The sequence below is a fragment of the Temnothorax americanus genome, unplaced genomic scaffold, assembly GCF_048541705.1.
Source record: "Temnothorax americanus isolate GAGA-0224 unplaced genomic scaffold, ASM4854170v1 Scaffold4, whole genome shotgun sequence".
NCBI classification, from domain to species: Eukaryota; Metazoa; Arthropoda; class Insecta; order Hymenoptera; family Formicidae; genus Temnothorax; species Temnothorax americanus.
The window spans coordinates 6721071-6736215 of record NW_027509547.1 but is presented as its reverse complement, the minus strand read 5'-3'; the positions used below and the strand labels follow the sequence as shown (position 1 = coordinate 6736215).

At 30.8% G+C, this 15145-nt stretch overlaps 1 protein-coding gene across 2 annotated transcripts; it reads left to right on the top strand.

Moving 5' to 3' along the window:
* Positions 1 to 6979: 6979 nt before the first annotated feature.
* LOC143902424 (uncharacterized) lies at positions 6980 to 14485 on the top strand. 2 transcript variants are annotated; one of them, XM_077415302.1, is made up of 9 exons: positions 6980 to 7237; positions 7365 to 7637; positions 7804 to 7911; positions 8106 to 8251; positions 9781 to 9943; positions 10324 to 10480; positions 12351 to 12503; positions 13092 to 13524; positions 13904 to 14485. In XM_077415302.1, exons 2-9 carry the CDS (start codon positions 7418 to 7420, stop codon positions 14150 to 14152), a joined length of 1629 nt encoding a protein of 542 aa, XP_077271428.1. In that variant the 5' UTR covers positions 6980 to 7237; positions 7365 to 7417; the 3' UTR covers positions 14153 to 14485. The 2 variants fall into 2 exon arrangements, with proteins under 2 accessions (XP_077271428.1, XP_077271429.1); XM_077415303.1 differs by lacking the exon at positions 6980 to 7237 and having other exon boundaries at positions 7504 to 7637; positions 7832 to 7911.
* The last annotated feature ends 660 nt before the right edge of the window (positions 14486 to 15145 follow it).

Genomic DNA, 15145 nt, shown 5'->3' with positions numbered 1-15145 from the left:
TTTCCGAATAAACACGCGTATATGGATCAATATCGTTGAAACTTGTACGGTTAACTGAGATTTTAGCGAAGCATAGCGGATTCAAATCGATCGTTAGAAGTAAAGCATTGTACACTGTTAATGCAGCAGCAACACGCTATTGCAATATTGATGCACAACGGATATTTCTTGTCACTTGAGAATTTTTCATATATATATCGACTGATTTATTTCCTCGTTTCTTTAAAATTTTTACTCAGCATGTTGTACGTAGATTCTGTCAATAGATTCTGTCAACTATCTCAGTTCGATGTCATTTTTTTGTCGTCATAAATAATGGAACTAGAAAGTTGATATAAAATGTAAATTTCACTAGAATCTTTAATTTTTTAAGAAGGATCGACATTTTAAAGTAAAAAAAAAAAAACAAATATAAAATTACAATATCCAGAGCATAAAGCATAATTCTTTGACTTTTAACTCTTTCTAATACTTCCTTTCAACTTCTAACATTTGATTGATATGAGTTTGCAAAACTAGTTTTATCTTTCTGAAAAATGCGAGAAACGTTTTTACAGTTACATGCATTTGGTTTCTTTGGGAATTATCTAAATATTATTGTTATATAAATCGATATTTTATATCCGATATTATGCCTTGATTATTTGAATGTTATAGGCTTTTGCTACGAGACGTCTTTGTGGCTAACCACGGTGAGAAATCTAATCAGCGTCGTAGCATCGTGTATCATAAGCTAGCTGTCATGTCAACGTTAGCAGATTTTATTTATCGATACGTCAATACGGAAAGGCGTCAATGACGTAGCTAAACTAGGTCGCGTAATCAACGGCGCCAAATTCATACGAGAAACTCTCCGGTATTTCGCCAACAATTTACGAATTCCCATGAGTCTGCCGCGTGATACACGCGAGTTTCATCGTTCAATATAAGCTACCATGTTTCCTAAATAGCTTTGTACGATTGTTTCAAGTGTCACAGACGCCTGAAAAACGGCCCTCTCGATAGAAGTTGGCTCGATTCGGCAATATTATTGATAATCAATTAAACTCGTTACTCATGCGTGCATTTCCGAATATTTATCCATATCAATTCTTCAACGATTTTCATAAAACTAAATAATCACATAAAATAAATAAAAATAATATTAATTTTTCTTTATTTCTCACTTTTGCTGAAAAGAAATTCTCTTTTATTTTTTGTATAAATATTTTTTAAATCATAAAATTTAAAAAAAAAGCATTTAAAGAAGAGCATCTGTGCCCTATTCTGCAAACAGAATGCTTAGTCTATGTGTTATTGATACACTTTGTGTTTCTGAATTTTCTTATTTTATCTTACAATATCTATACTTTTACTAGATAAAAAAATACTAAAATACACCACTCCTCTCAATATTGAGCTGTCAGTTTCCGGTTTTATCTATTACTTACAATTAGTAATAGTATACTTAAAGTGCTTGACCTATATATGTATATTGTATATATGTATATTGTTGACGTACTTATAATCAGTGAATATTTGTGCTTGATTGAAAACGTGGTCATGTATGACTACATTTCAATCAAGCCCGTCTATCACTAAGTTTTACATCGCGATTGCTTAACATTTTAACTGCAATAGAGCTCTTTCCAAATTATTGATGAACAAAACTGTATTTTGCAAAATTGTATCGCAATTATATGCGTGCATTGTCGCGATTCATTATTTATTTTGTATTAAACGACATAAAATAACGACACAAATTAATCATGAAAAGCTTTCATTAATAATCCCTTCAAAGTTTCATTCATTACGCAGTTAATGTTATCTCGGAGTGAACAATAAAACATGTGTTGCTCTCGCAACATTTTGCATCCGCGGGTAATGACGTGGGATCGAAGAGACGAACGATCGCGCGTTTATTCGCGAAGAATGCAGTATTCTACTTATGCCGATCGCCTAGTCAATCAATCTTAGCATTGCCACTTGAACGGTCGATGAATAACACGTAGGTGTGTAACGGGGAGAGACTCAATTTCTCCATATTGGGTCACGCGCATGCAACACTCCGATCTCTCCAACCGTGGCGCTTCCACGGCCAAAGATCCATAAGATCCATTGCACGTCGTTCTTGCTAAACGGCGTGAAAATTTTTCTATCCGCATGCGAGCCAAGTGCGCCGACGGCTAGAGAAGCAATAACAAAGCTCGCAAAGCGACCCGATTATGCCGAGCAAAGGAAAACGTCGACGCGACAGTTATAATGAATGACAGCAAACGTAATTCAACGGTTTATCCATTAACCTCGTTTAATATTAGAACGTGTAATCATAAAACGTTTTACACAGAGAGTTCAGGGTAAAAATAAACCTGTAAAATTCGCTTTAAATTTGAGATATATAAATAAAGGTAATATTTAAAGTTGTGTGCAAATTGTAAACTGGCTTCATTTTTACTCAATAAAAATGCGCAAATATGAAGCTTACGATGTGAATAAATATTTATTTTAACTTATTTCATTACATATCAAAACCCCAGATGGATTCGTGATAAGGTTATATACCGACAAATCGAAGCATTCACTTACAAAATTACGTTCCCTTTCTGTGGAAAATTTACACTACGAAATCTAGGCCAGTCTTCGCGTTTCCGGTCGATTACAGATAAACTTTCACGGGTATTTGTCAGCGTTAACGTGTTACGTCGCGGAGGCACCGTGATGTCGCGGCCGAAATCAGAAGTCTCACAGAAGAGTTATGGTATGACGTTACTGACACTGATTTTTATGCATGTGATCAGTCACCGATGCGTGTGAGAAGAGCGTTAGTTAAACGGGAATACGTAAACCGCAATGGATGACTTCGCGTGTCCGTCTGCCTGTCATAACTCTTGTCCTAGAATCACATCAGGGTGTTCTAAAACTAGCGAAAAGTCACCGTGTTTTTTATTACTTCCATTAAATAATTTTAAATCAACCTGATTTGTTTTATTTTTTTTTAAATTATATATCAAAACTTAACATCGTATTTCTCTTGATTTCTCTTTTTTCAGGTAAAAATTTCGTTCTTTATAACACCGCGGTGAATCTATTTTTCGCTAATTTCCGCAATTGTGTGCACTTGTTCCGAATCTATCCTACGAGCAAATGCTATATTTCAAACGTGCCATGAGACACGTGATGGTATAAAGAAGTCATAAAGTAAACATTGAACAGATCGGAGCCAAAACTAGTAAAACTATAATTTATCGACGTTCGTAATTTCTCACGATCAAATCAAGTCACTCGCGATGATGGACGAAAGAAAAAGGGAGAGGAAATGAAAAAGATAAACTATAAAAAATAATTATATTAGTCTAATACTATAATAATAATAATAGTAAAATAAGTAAAATGTGTATTTCCACGATATACTATGCATCTATCTCTTACGTTAATTCCATTCCAAATGTCAAAAAGTATTAATTTAGGGAATAAATTTAGGGAATGTATTTCCATTAGCAATATCGCAAAATTGCAATAAATTTGGAATATGTCAGTAAATTTGAAACATACGTAAGATAAAATGGGATAAATATTGTCACAGATAAATAGGACAAAACGATAATTTCTCAATGACAAGAAATTTCTATGATTTGAAATCATAAAATGAGTATTCGTGTAATAGTCATCGAAAAGTCATTAGAAATGACAATCATAAATCATATTAAAAATCATCGCATTGACCTAATTTATATTGTTGAAGAGCCTGAATTGTGCCACTCGACCCTGCTGCAGTGATTCTGACGTAATATTGACACCGTTAAAATAAACCCTCCTAAACCCAAATGTAATATGAGAATAAAGTGGAGTTTGCTGGAAACACGAGCGGGGTAAGTAAGTTTTCTATCGTGTTCCCTCTCTCGTCTTTTTCTCCCTGTGGCATATATATCTTATGAAGTTCAGTGTGAAACTGTTCGTCGAGGATTCGTCAGAGGATTTATCGAACATCCGACGGACGTGTGGATAGAGATGGATAAAGATTGCAGGCTGTGTCTGCATCGACCTACAACTGGACGGTATGGGGATGTTTGAGATACGAGGAAGTCCCGCATCTCTAGCTTTTAAAAGTCCGCCACTGTTATTGTTGGTCCTGTGCCAACGTAAGTAATGGCCAGCATGGACGCAAATATATATCCTTCCGCGCTTTTTCTTATTTGCCTTTGAAGTGCAGAGATCGGCTCACGAACCGTCTGCACGCCTAGTTGAAAGAATTATGACTCGATAGCGGACTGTGTCTATTTCGCGTAGTGGGTCACCTATGTAGATATAATTTGTCTGAGCGATTATCTACATCAAAGGGAGTTGCCCAAATCATTTCCTCGTAAACAAAACAAAACGTTCGTCAAACTAAGGCATGATGTTTTATAATTACTGTCCTGACACTACCACAATAAGATAAATTATATCGCACTCGTTAATACGAGCTGTTTTATGTATCAATTAGATACGCTTAGAGAAGATGATATAATATACACCGCGCGTATAATATATTACTTTATATTATATTATACTTTAAATTTATCTAGTAAAGTATGGATAAGATATAAGATATTGAAAAGTTCAAAGATAAAATTGAATCAATTAAAAGTGTAAAGTATTAATAGGAATTTCCCATTTAAAATTATAAAAAATGAATGTGTCTATGATAATATCTTCAATCTACAATATCTACGATAGTGTTTTCAATTATAACTATATATTCAATAATTAACCCTTAAATGCCACACCTCTCAAGAATCTCGTAAATGACATGAGGGGTCTCTAAAAGACCCCAGCATGAAAAATGTCTCCTTACTCATTGATTTTTTTATCTTTAGTTATGAAAATTTTTTTCAATATTGTTCAAGGCTTAAAAAAGAGAATAAAATGCTTATATTGTTAAAATTTCAATTTCAACATAGTATAAAAAATTAAGTAAACTGAGTACTGCTAAGTGTACAACCGGATAGGTCACGCACTCAACTATCATCAATGGGAGCATGAGCTCCATTTTTTGGCAAGAACATTTGAAAACATTTCATTCTAAAGGGTTTGAGGTCCGCTGGACCCCACGGGGCATTTAATCATAAATGATTAAACAATAAGATACATATATGTAAGATTTTTTATGAAGCGCGCGCGCGCGTACCATCAAAATTACTGCTACAAAATTATTCCTTGGCGGTTACTTGTTGAATTACCCGACAAGTCGCTAAAGAGAATGTATTTATAAACAAATTATTAAAATCATTAATATACTCTATTATTAATATATTATTATAGTGTTGTGTTAAATAATTTGTTGTTATTTTTTTAGGTATATATAAATAAAAAATAATTATATCTTGCTTCTTTATTTTTTCTCAAATATTTATAAAACAATCATAAAAAGTGTATATATGGATGTGTAAGTGTATACGTAAGTATCCACGATATATTAGGTAAACTCGAGTCCGTTTCGCTATAAGCCCAAATGACTATATATGAATCAATCATCCGGAATCATCCCTGCGGAAAAATGATTTATCATGATTCTCATCAGGTAGTGGTGCCATCTCGTGCTGCTTGGGCTTAATACAATTGATATAGTCATAATACCATATATGTAGTTTCCTTGATTTTTACCGCCATCTGTATTATCAATATTATATCATATAGAAAAACTCATGATAACATTTATCAGACAATAAAGGTATTGGTTAACAAGTATCTAGCAGATTTAGTTCATGCAATTATATAAATATATGTATAATCCCACGACAATTATAATTTATTCATAAATACCTTCATCAAATTAGTTTCTTTAGTTTTTAAAAACAAAAATATACTACGCCCCTCTGTTCTTTTAAACTGCATAATCAATTTAAATAATCTTTGACAACTGTAACATATGATAGTTAACAATTAATAATTTTAACTTATGTTATAGTTGCAACAACTTATGTTTTACTTGCAACATAAGATAAAATAGAAAAAAATAGGCAAATACTTGATATGTTATATGTAATAGATAGAAAATATAACAAATAATGTTAGTAAAAAAAGTATATATCATGTTAAAGCGACGTGTGATTTTAATATATTTCAGTTACATAATGGTTACGCAAAAAAAAACAAATACAAAAGTAAATAAATGATGTGTAAGAGAGAAATTAAATTAGGATTTAAGTAGGATTCTTAGCAACCGACTTGCTATGTTAACAAGCTTATATGTGAATTAAGAAAGGTTCTCAAATCAAACAAAATAAAAAAATAAATAATATAAAACAAAATTTTAAATTAATTTTTATATTTTTTTACTTATTTTTTAATATTGACCAACTTGTATATTTACTTATAAATATAATTATTTAAAAAATAAATTAGGTTTTTTTATGATGGTATCTTTGCTTTTCTTTATTAATATTCAAAAATTTTATTAAGTTTTTTTAATAAAAAAATAAATAAAAATTTAAAACTGAAAAAATTTTAAGTTGCAACAAAGGTAAACGTTTTTCTTTGCTTTTTTTCCTAAAAAAGAAGAGCGAATAAGAATTAATTAAAATAAAATTTCCGCGATACAAAATTTATCGACATTTAATAAATGTATTATTTTAATTTTAAAAAATTAATCAGTAATTGTTCAATTAATGCTATAAATATGAAAAAGTACGAAAAAAGCATAAAAAATTTATATTTATATTGAAACATAGAAAGAAAGATAAGTATAATTTGTATATCATTGGTACAATTTTGTAATACAATATACATATATGTGTAATTTATCAAATCTCTTTTTAAACTAATTTCATTATTTCTTATAAAGTTGCTACTAAGAATTTATAACGTTTGTAACATTTTCTCGTTTTCCTGGGGCTACTTCAAATGGTAGATTGAGAGCTTCTGCTGTACGAGGACACGTTCAAAACCTTACAAATTCACATAATGTATATCGGTCACCTTGTAAAGCTTCCGGAATTCAATATCAGGGTCTGCACTTGAAGCGAATAGTTCAGTAATCTGTCACAAGAAACGTTTTCAAAATAGTTTGTCCCTATAAACTTCAACCTTCTTCCTTTTCCCCCATGTGTTATATAACTGTGTTTGTAAATACGAATTTACAAGAAAATAATAATATCTTAAATATTCATTTAAAAGTAAAAGAATGATTATGATTTGAAACGGTAATCATTTATTAATTTTAATTGTATTGGCTGTGATTAATTGATGAACAAAATTTTGTAATTACTTTACAACATCGGTGAGTTATGCAACATGTGATAGAAAACTGCATTTATTCATTTAATATTGTCATTGTTGGTGTTTTTTTTTATACATATATTTTACTATAATAAGAAATTACAGAAAAGCGTTTTTCAATTTTGAAGATCTCACAGAGCAATCGATCTGATTTGTATTGATCTGTTTACTCAAAACACACATGGGAGTATCACGAATCTGGTGGGTAATCCTCGTGGTGATCGCCGCGTGCACCTGCGGTGCACGCACGGAATGTGGCGAAACTGTGCAAATTTCATTTCTAACAAGCGTGCACGATGATCCAGCGTGTACAAAGTTATCGACGAGGGGCGTTACGCTCTACGAGGCCGCCAAACTTTTCGCAGAGATTCAGAACAATAAAACCGACGGATTCAAAATCGGTAAATCAAAATAAAGTAATACGAAGTAGCATATAATTGATGATTTCGATCAAACACTAAATATCTGAGTGAGAATGCAGAATAATTATTTGACAATAATTTCAATGAAAAACTGAATGGAGTAATTAAACAAAAAATTCAATCGCAAAATTAACTATTTATATAGAAATTACTGTTTTGGATACGTGCGGAAGTATAACAGGTGCTCTGAAAGCGGTAATGAAGGCTTTAGTATGGGCGGATATCAGCTGTTTACATCCACCTCATTATCTAGGTAGGATCAATATCTCAATGTTTTGTGTAAATAATTTACAGTAATTACCAAAAGCTAATAAATTAATTGACAAAATTAGTCTTTCGTAAACTAGAATAAGCGCAAATGAAAATGCTCTATATTTACAAACATAAAGTTCGTATTTCTCAGGCACTTTGGAAATGTCAATTGATTTATGTTTCGTAATTATATAGGAATTGTTGGACCGGATACCATGACCAATGCCGAAGCGGTACAAAAAGTGACTTCGATATTGAAAGTGCCGCACATTGTCAAGAAAGCATCGATTTCTCCGTATTTGCACTCTTTAACGGAGGAATCAAATTCCTACTTAATACAGGTGTTTGTCATTAATTAATTAAATAATATACTTATAAATAATATACTTAATATTCTCGAGTTTGTTATTTATCGAAAGCCTTAAAACTTGACTCTATAACTCAAAGATAGAAATCATTACACAGTAGTTAACTGCATGTGCGGTGCTGAGCTCATCATAATGTTTGCATAATGCAATAATAATGCAATAATAATGCAGTTTATTATGCTTACGCAAGCATGTTTGAAAGTGTTAGAAAACAGTATTGAACTGCGCCAGTTTACGTAGATGTATTAATTATAAACCTACTATTGCATTTAATTACGGTGCGCGTATTAGGTCTTCAATCGATTTTACTTTTGCTATAATTAAAATTAAACTATAATAAAATTTATAATATAATGTAATTTTCTAGAGGTATTGAAAATAAAATATATGCATAAATTAGATACATATCTATATCTATTTAAATATAAGAGTTCAAAATTAAAATTTTGATAACAATTTTTCTTTACTCTTTGGCCCGTATTCTCAGTTCACTTTTATTTAGAATAAAGCGCACTTTTATTTCTAAAGTGCTTGTATATGTAACGTAAACTACAGCATCTCAGAAATAAAAGTATCGATAAAAGTGAACTAAGAATACGGACTTTTATGTCATAAGTCGTATTGTTAGATATAAAAATGTATATAATGTATATTGAATCATGATATATAGTTGAGTCGTATTCAATCAAACATTAATGGGACATAATTGCAGAAAATAATCTCGGTATTTATCCAAAGATAGCTACTTGCTTTTATTTATACCAACGCAGAATGCGCACAAATATTCCTGTCTTAGAAATGACTTACTAAGGCATTTATTTTGCCTACTATGATATTAGAATGCTTATATTCTAATATCATAGTCTCTTTTAATAATATAAGTATTTCTTGCTTAGATAATATTTCGGCATACAAAATTAACACGTTAAAAACTTGTAAATAATAATACTCGGCAATTATAGTAATCATTAATTCTCAAACGTAATCAAAATATAAAGTAAGTTATGTAAAATTTTAGCGACAAATAAAAAAAGTTTCGAAAGTAAAGATTTAGAATCTATTTATTGGTTATATAATAACTTTGTCATAAATAATATTAATATCGACATAATCTCTCATAATATATAGTTATTGATTAAATAAAACTTAATTTTTTCTCCTAATAACATTTTTAGTAAAAAAAAATAATAATACAATTCTTTTTAGAGATTTGCATAAGTTTTGCAAACAACATATTTTCATGATGCGTACATATTTCTATGATAATATATTAATAGAAATATGGTCACATAAAAATTGCATTACGTTATGTATTTAAAAGTTTTCCTTATTTGTGTGTGTGTGATTGACAAAACAGTTTAACCATGCACACTTGAATTTTCTGTGAAAATTTTCGACATGTAATATAAAAGTTATGTTAATACAAAAAAAACTGTACTGTTAATTTATGTATAAGCCTGATAATAAATAATTGATTGAAACACGTATTATCTCTGTTGTAGGGAATCTTGAAAATGATAAAGATCTTAAAGTGGAAATCCTTCACATTAGTAGCTAATGTTAATGATGAAAACGATGATGACGTACAAAATATTGCAAAAAAACTAACGATAAATGCCATAGCAAACAACTTATGTGTTATAATTCACGATAACAACGAAGAAGGTAATTAAAATTATACGTTCTTATTTTCGTTGTGTAAGAAGTTTCATTTTTAGCGTAATATTTTTTAATAACACAAAATGTAAGTCAAAAACGACAGTTTTAATAATTAAGTGTCAAGTCAAGAATAATTTTTACATTTTTTAAAATGTCGTGAAGTTAAAATGTCACATATTTACATGCCTAGGTATAACATAATGTTGTCTTATTGATGCAATTATAAAAGTTTTATAAATCCCATTTTACCGATATGTTTTGATATTTCGCACATAATAATTATATTATTTAAACTTCAGCAGATATTCATACATATAGATACCATAAATTTATTAGATGCTCAATTAATCTCAATTAATGTAATTTTGATGCTTATACATATATAGATTATACGTCACATATCATACATATTGGAAAACCAGAAGAAAAGTTCTTTAATGAGCCTAAAAATGCGACCATATTAATTATCAGCGAGGGAAATTTAAAAGACTATTTGAATCGTATGAATTCAAGTAACACCATACTGCTTTTAGAAGATTCTAGGTAAATACAAACAGATTTCACAAAATTTATTTGCAAATTTTACACATTGCAGCTTTATCTACTCAATTTTTTTTTAAGAAAAAATATAACTTATTTATTGATGAAAATTTCTTGTTATAGTAAATTTTTAATAAGGTATTTCAATTAATAATTCATACAGTTATTACAATTAAAGAGAAAGAAAATCTTTTCGATCTGTTTAAACTATAAATTAAATCGTATAATGTCGATAAGATTATATAATATGTAATTTCATATTTATTATGTAATTTTATATTTATTTATATCTTTGTAATGACTCTAATCTTATAATAAACATTTCTCAAAGTGGCTATAAATAAAGACAACGATCCATCTCGCTACCATTTTATTATTAATCACAAACCGTTTGGCGAAGTTACGTACACAATGTTAATGAATTATTGATCGTGATTATTTAGAAGCAGAGTAATCAAATGGTTATCCTCCATAAATTAAAATGGATTTTATCGCAACTGTGAAGTACCTTGTTATTACGCGTAATTGATGAAATACAATTTTTTTTCTTCAATAACATTCATCTATGCATCGCATCGTAATATTTCATTGTTAACAGAAGTGTTGCGGAATTCTCTCATTAAAAAATGCGTATAAGTCTCGTTATTATTACCGACCTCGCACTATTACTTCAACCGTCAGTAACGTTTAACTACATTTGCGTGATGAAATAATTTTACACCAATCGTATGACGTGCCGCGATTAAAATACCATGCGACTAAAATACCATGTGTAAATAAACGTCTGAAATCACGATTTCTACTTCCGTCGAATGTGTCGGATTCAATCGAGGTTAAGGATCCTAGATGAATCGCGGTGAATTGCTGATACCCTGCTTGCTTTTTTTCCAACACTTCAACGTTTCACTCTCCGGAATAACAGCCGCGTAGAGGCCATTCTTAAATCAACGCAGAGAAATCTTGTTATTTTCTGTAAATTTGCCGCGTACGCTCTACTTTTACAGTGAAAGAATATTGGGAATATTAAAATTTATGTCATCTAGCGAATTCGTAATTAAAACTCATTTTCATTCAAATAAAACTCATTCGCGTTATCTAAATTAATTTTATTTTCTTCAAATATTTTTCTACGTTTACTTATGACAATGTTTTACTGTTAAGTGTTTCTTAGAAGCTGCACACGAGTTTTCATTTCGTCTTTGTAAATTTTTCTATATCTTCATATTTTCATAATTCCTTTACCATTTCTTTATTCGGAACGTGAAGAGTCGAGGAATTAAAACTGTGCACGAAACTCGTGTTTCTAATGCCCCTAAATTAAAAAAAAAAAAAAAATATATATATATATATTTACGAATATCTATACTCTTTCGCATTGCATACTATGCACGAGATGAGAGAGACATACACAAAAACATTTGCGTCAATATATGATGTAATATAGTTTAGTATTATTTTTACTCTCGTTTTATAAAATATATCAATGCACTTCTTTAGATATGTACACATTTGTTGCATTCGTAATTTACTTTCTTGCGTAAAACGACATTTAATGTTAATGATTACTTGAAGATTAAGAAATAGAAAAACAAAAACAAGTTATTTCGTAGGTTTATAATATATAGCAATACCAATTACTGTAACAAGCGACACAAGCGTTTAATATAATAAGCGATATATATTTAAAGCTCGCTTTAGATGTATAATTTAGATGTGTAATTCACGTCAGATTTATGATTACAAATCTACGGATTTAATTTTACAAATATAGATCTTCTATTGACAACATTATTTAATGTTAACAATACTTTTACCTCAATAATTTTAATTTTCAAATATAATAGTTATTCCATATCAAGTTCTTTTCTTATAGAAATGTAATTAACAATCTCGAGTGGAGAGTCAAGAATTCGCAATGGTGGGCGCCCAATAACGGTTTTGGAAATTATGACGCCAAAGAATTGAAGCAAGTCAGATGGCTAGAAAATGCTATAGAAATTTACGTGAAAGCTTTAAAAGCACTATGGTGAGCATTGAAAAATGTCTATTGATCGATGGTAATTATCTTATGTATCAAAGCGTACCTAAGGATAAAAATTAATTTAATAGCTTTTGCTAGCGTAATTAATCAAACTATCAGACAGACTTGTAGCTATAATTGTATAGATAACTAAATAATCGCAAACTAGGTAATCCATTAGCTTTGTATGATTAGATAATATTGTAATTTATGAAGCATTATATACATGAGAATAGAATATTATATTCCATTCACACGCGCGCGCGCGCGCCCGCGCGCGCGCACACACACACACACACACACACACACACACACAAACACACACGCACGCACGCGCGCGCGCGCGCGCGCGAGAAAGAGAAATAGAGATTCACGTAATATTATAATTTATATATAAATATTACCTTTTTTTAAATTTTAATATAATTTTTAATACGGGACTTGACTGTTACTGCATCGCTGAAGATGGCTCAAAGCTGAGCCAAAACATCTTACGCCTACCTATTATAATTATGTACATACCTATCTTATTAATAACTAAAGGCTGAAATAACGTTAACTTCGCGCAAGATTAAATCATCAATTATATTACAGTAAAAACAAAAAGTGCAAAAATCAAATAAACTCTTTGGACTGGGATCACATAGTGTCGAACGTATTAATGACGCACAACGTGAAATCGGAAGCGGCACCGAAATTCCTTGATCTGTCTATGAAAAAGAAGACTAGTAATCTAGAGCGATTGGGTGGCATAATAGTTCGCCAGAATAGAACGCAAGTTTATTGGGGTGACAGCAAAGCGAACGAAAAAGAAGAGGACGTTACGGAGGAAACTGAGAAAAATTACAGAACGCCAGAAGACAACGGCGATGTGTCACGCATGTTTAGAGAACTTCTGAAAGGAGAGAATGAACCGCGGTCAGGATGCGCTATAGCCGTCAAAGAGATTGAGATGCTGAACAAAAATAATAACGAGGCGACACAGATCTTAGTTTCGGGGATGGACGATAACGAGTGGTGGACAATGGTGACGTCTTTTGATATATATTATTTTAAATAATTTTCGAGTTTGATTTAAAAAAAAACTAACTGTTTAAAACTTTACATACTAACATTATAAATCAATGTCATTGCTTTTGTGACAGATCATATATTTAAAAAAAGTTTCAAAGTTATATCAAAAAATTTCTCTTTTGCTCTTGGTACACTATAATTTCTCAAAAATAATATTTCTTAGAATATCGTAGTTTCTCGTAGTTAATATTTGTCTTAACAAGGGCTATAAAAAAAATTATTGGTAAAAAGTAAGAAATTGTTTGGAAACTTTAAAATTTTCTTAAATTCTTATTTACATATTTCCGAAAAGCCGGGATTTCATAAATGTAACATAAGCTTCCACGTTACAGGTGTGGACGGTAAGCGGCGTAGGAATCGCGATGTTTCTGTTGGGAATTCTCGCCGTTTACGTTATCTACGCGAACGTACGGGGACCAAAATGTGCCAAGAATAAAAATCACTTGGATAGAGATATCAGCTTGAGGAGAATGAGTAACGACAGGGAATTACCTACGACCACAACCCGTAATCAGCGAGCGTTGTGTACTCCACAAAGAAGAGGCAGCGATAGAAGTACTATATCTGAGAAAAGCGTTTAAAGCGAATGCGTCGAGAATAATGAGTCGCATAAATAGTAAATAAAACGAGCGCTTCTAGCGAAAAATAGAAATTTGCTTTAAAATAATAGAGCGTATACAAAAGCACATTCTTATCTTGTTTCTTTGTGAACATGTTTTCTATAGTCATAACATATCGATAATCTAATTAATCATAATAAAATAAAATATTCTTTATATGTAATATATATAAAAAGATTTCAGTCAGTATATATTTAAATTTATTATATTACAATTTATTTATTGGACTCGATGCAATGTAAGTTTCTCGTAATTATTATTGCTTTATATAACAATAAATATGATTCGACAGCATTTTTTTGGAAGTGCATCTATATTCGATTTCTCTCGATAATGTATCAACAAACGGAACCATCCATCCATAAACGCGTAAGAATGCCAGCATTACTTTTTAAGACTTTATTTTCTAAAATTTTATAGATTTTAAAGAATCGCAAAAAATAACCGCAAATTTAGTAAGGAAATAGCTGGAATAACTGGCTCAACGATTTGACCAGATCAAAGCCCTTCCGCCAAGTGGTACACCGGTTAGTATCCAATACAGCTAGAGATGAACGAGCTTCAAAGCAAATAGCGAATGTGCTCTGCTTCTCGTCAGGTTTTGCGATATCAATCCGTGAAAGAAAATTAAACGATCGACGAATCGAACGTTACCCCAGTCCTGCTATAGAAAAAAAAAACAACAAATTCCGCCTCTTCCAGACAGCTCTCGATAGCAATGATTTTGAAAGTGAACCAACAACAGTTTTCATCATTTTTATCACATCTTTACATATAATTATTATGCAATTATCAAATATATATTTTCACGATAATTTACGGTCACTATTCATCGTTAAGGAATACCCGCGCAAAATCGTATGCGATAAAAAACACATTCATGACGAAGCGTCTTATTAATGCAATCTTATTTGTTCGTAAACTTATAACTTTGTATACTAATTACAGGTGTCT

Coding starts and splice junctions, on each gene's coding strand:
- LOC143902424 (XM_077415302.1), top strand. CDS start 7,418: ATGGGAGTATCACGAATCTGGTGGGTAATCCTCGTGGTGATCGCCGCG. Junction 8,252..9,780: donor CAAATTCCTACTTAATACAG/GTGTTTGTCATT, acceptor TCTCTGTTGTAG/GGAATCTTGAAAATGATAAA. Junction 10,481..12,350: donor CTGCTTTTAGAAGATTCTAG/GTAAATACAAAC, acceptor CTTTTCTTATAG/AAATGTAATTAACAATCTCG.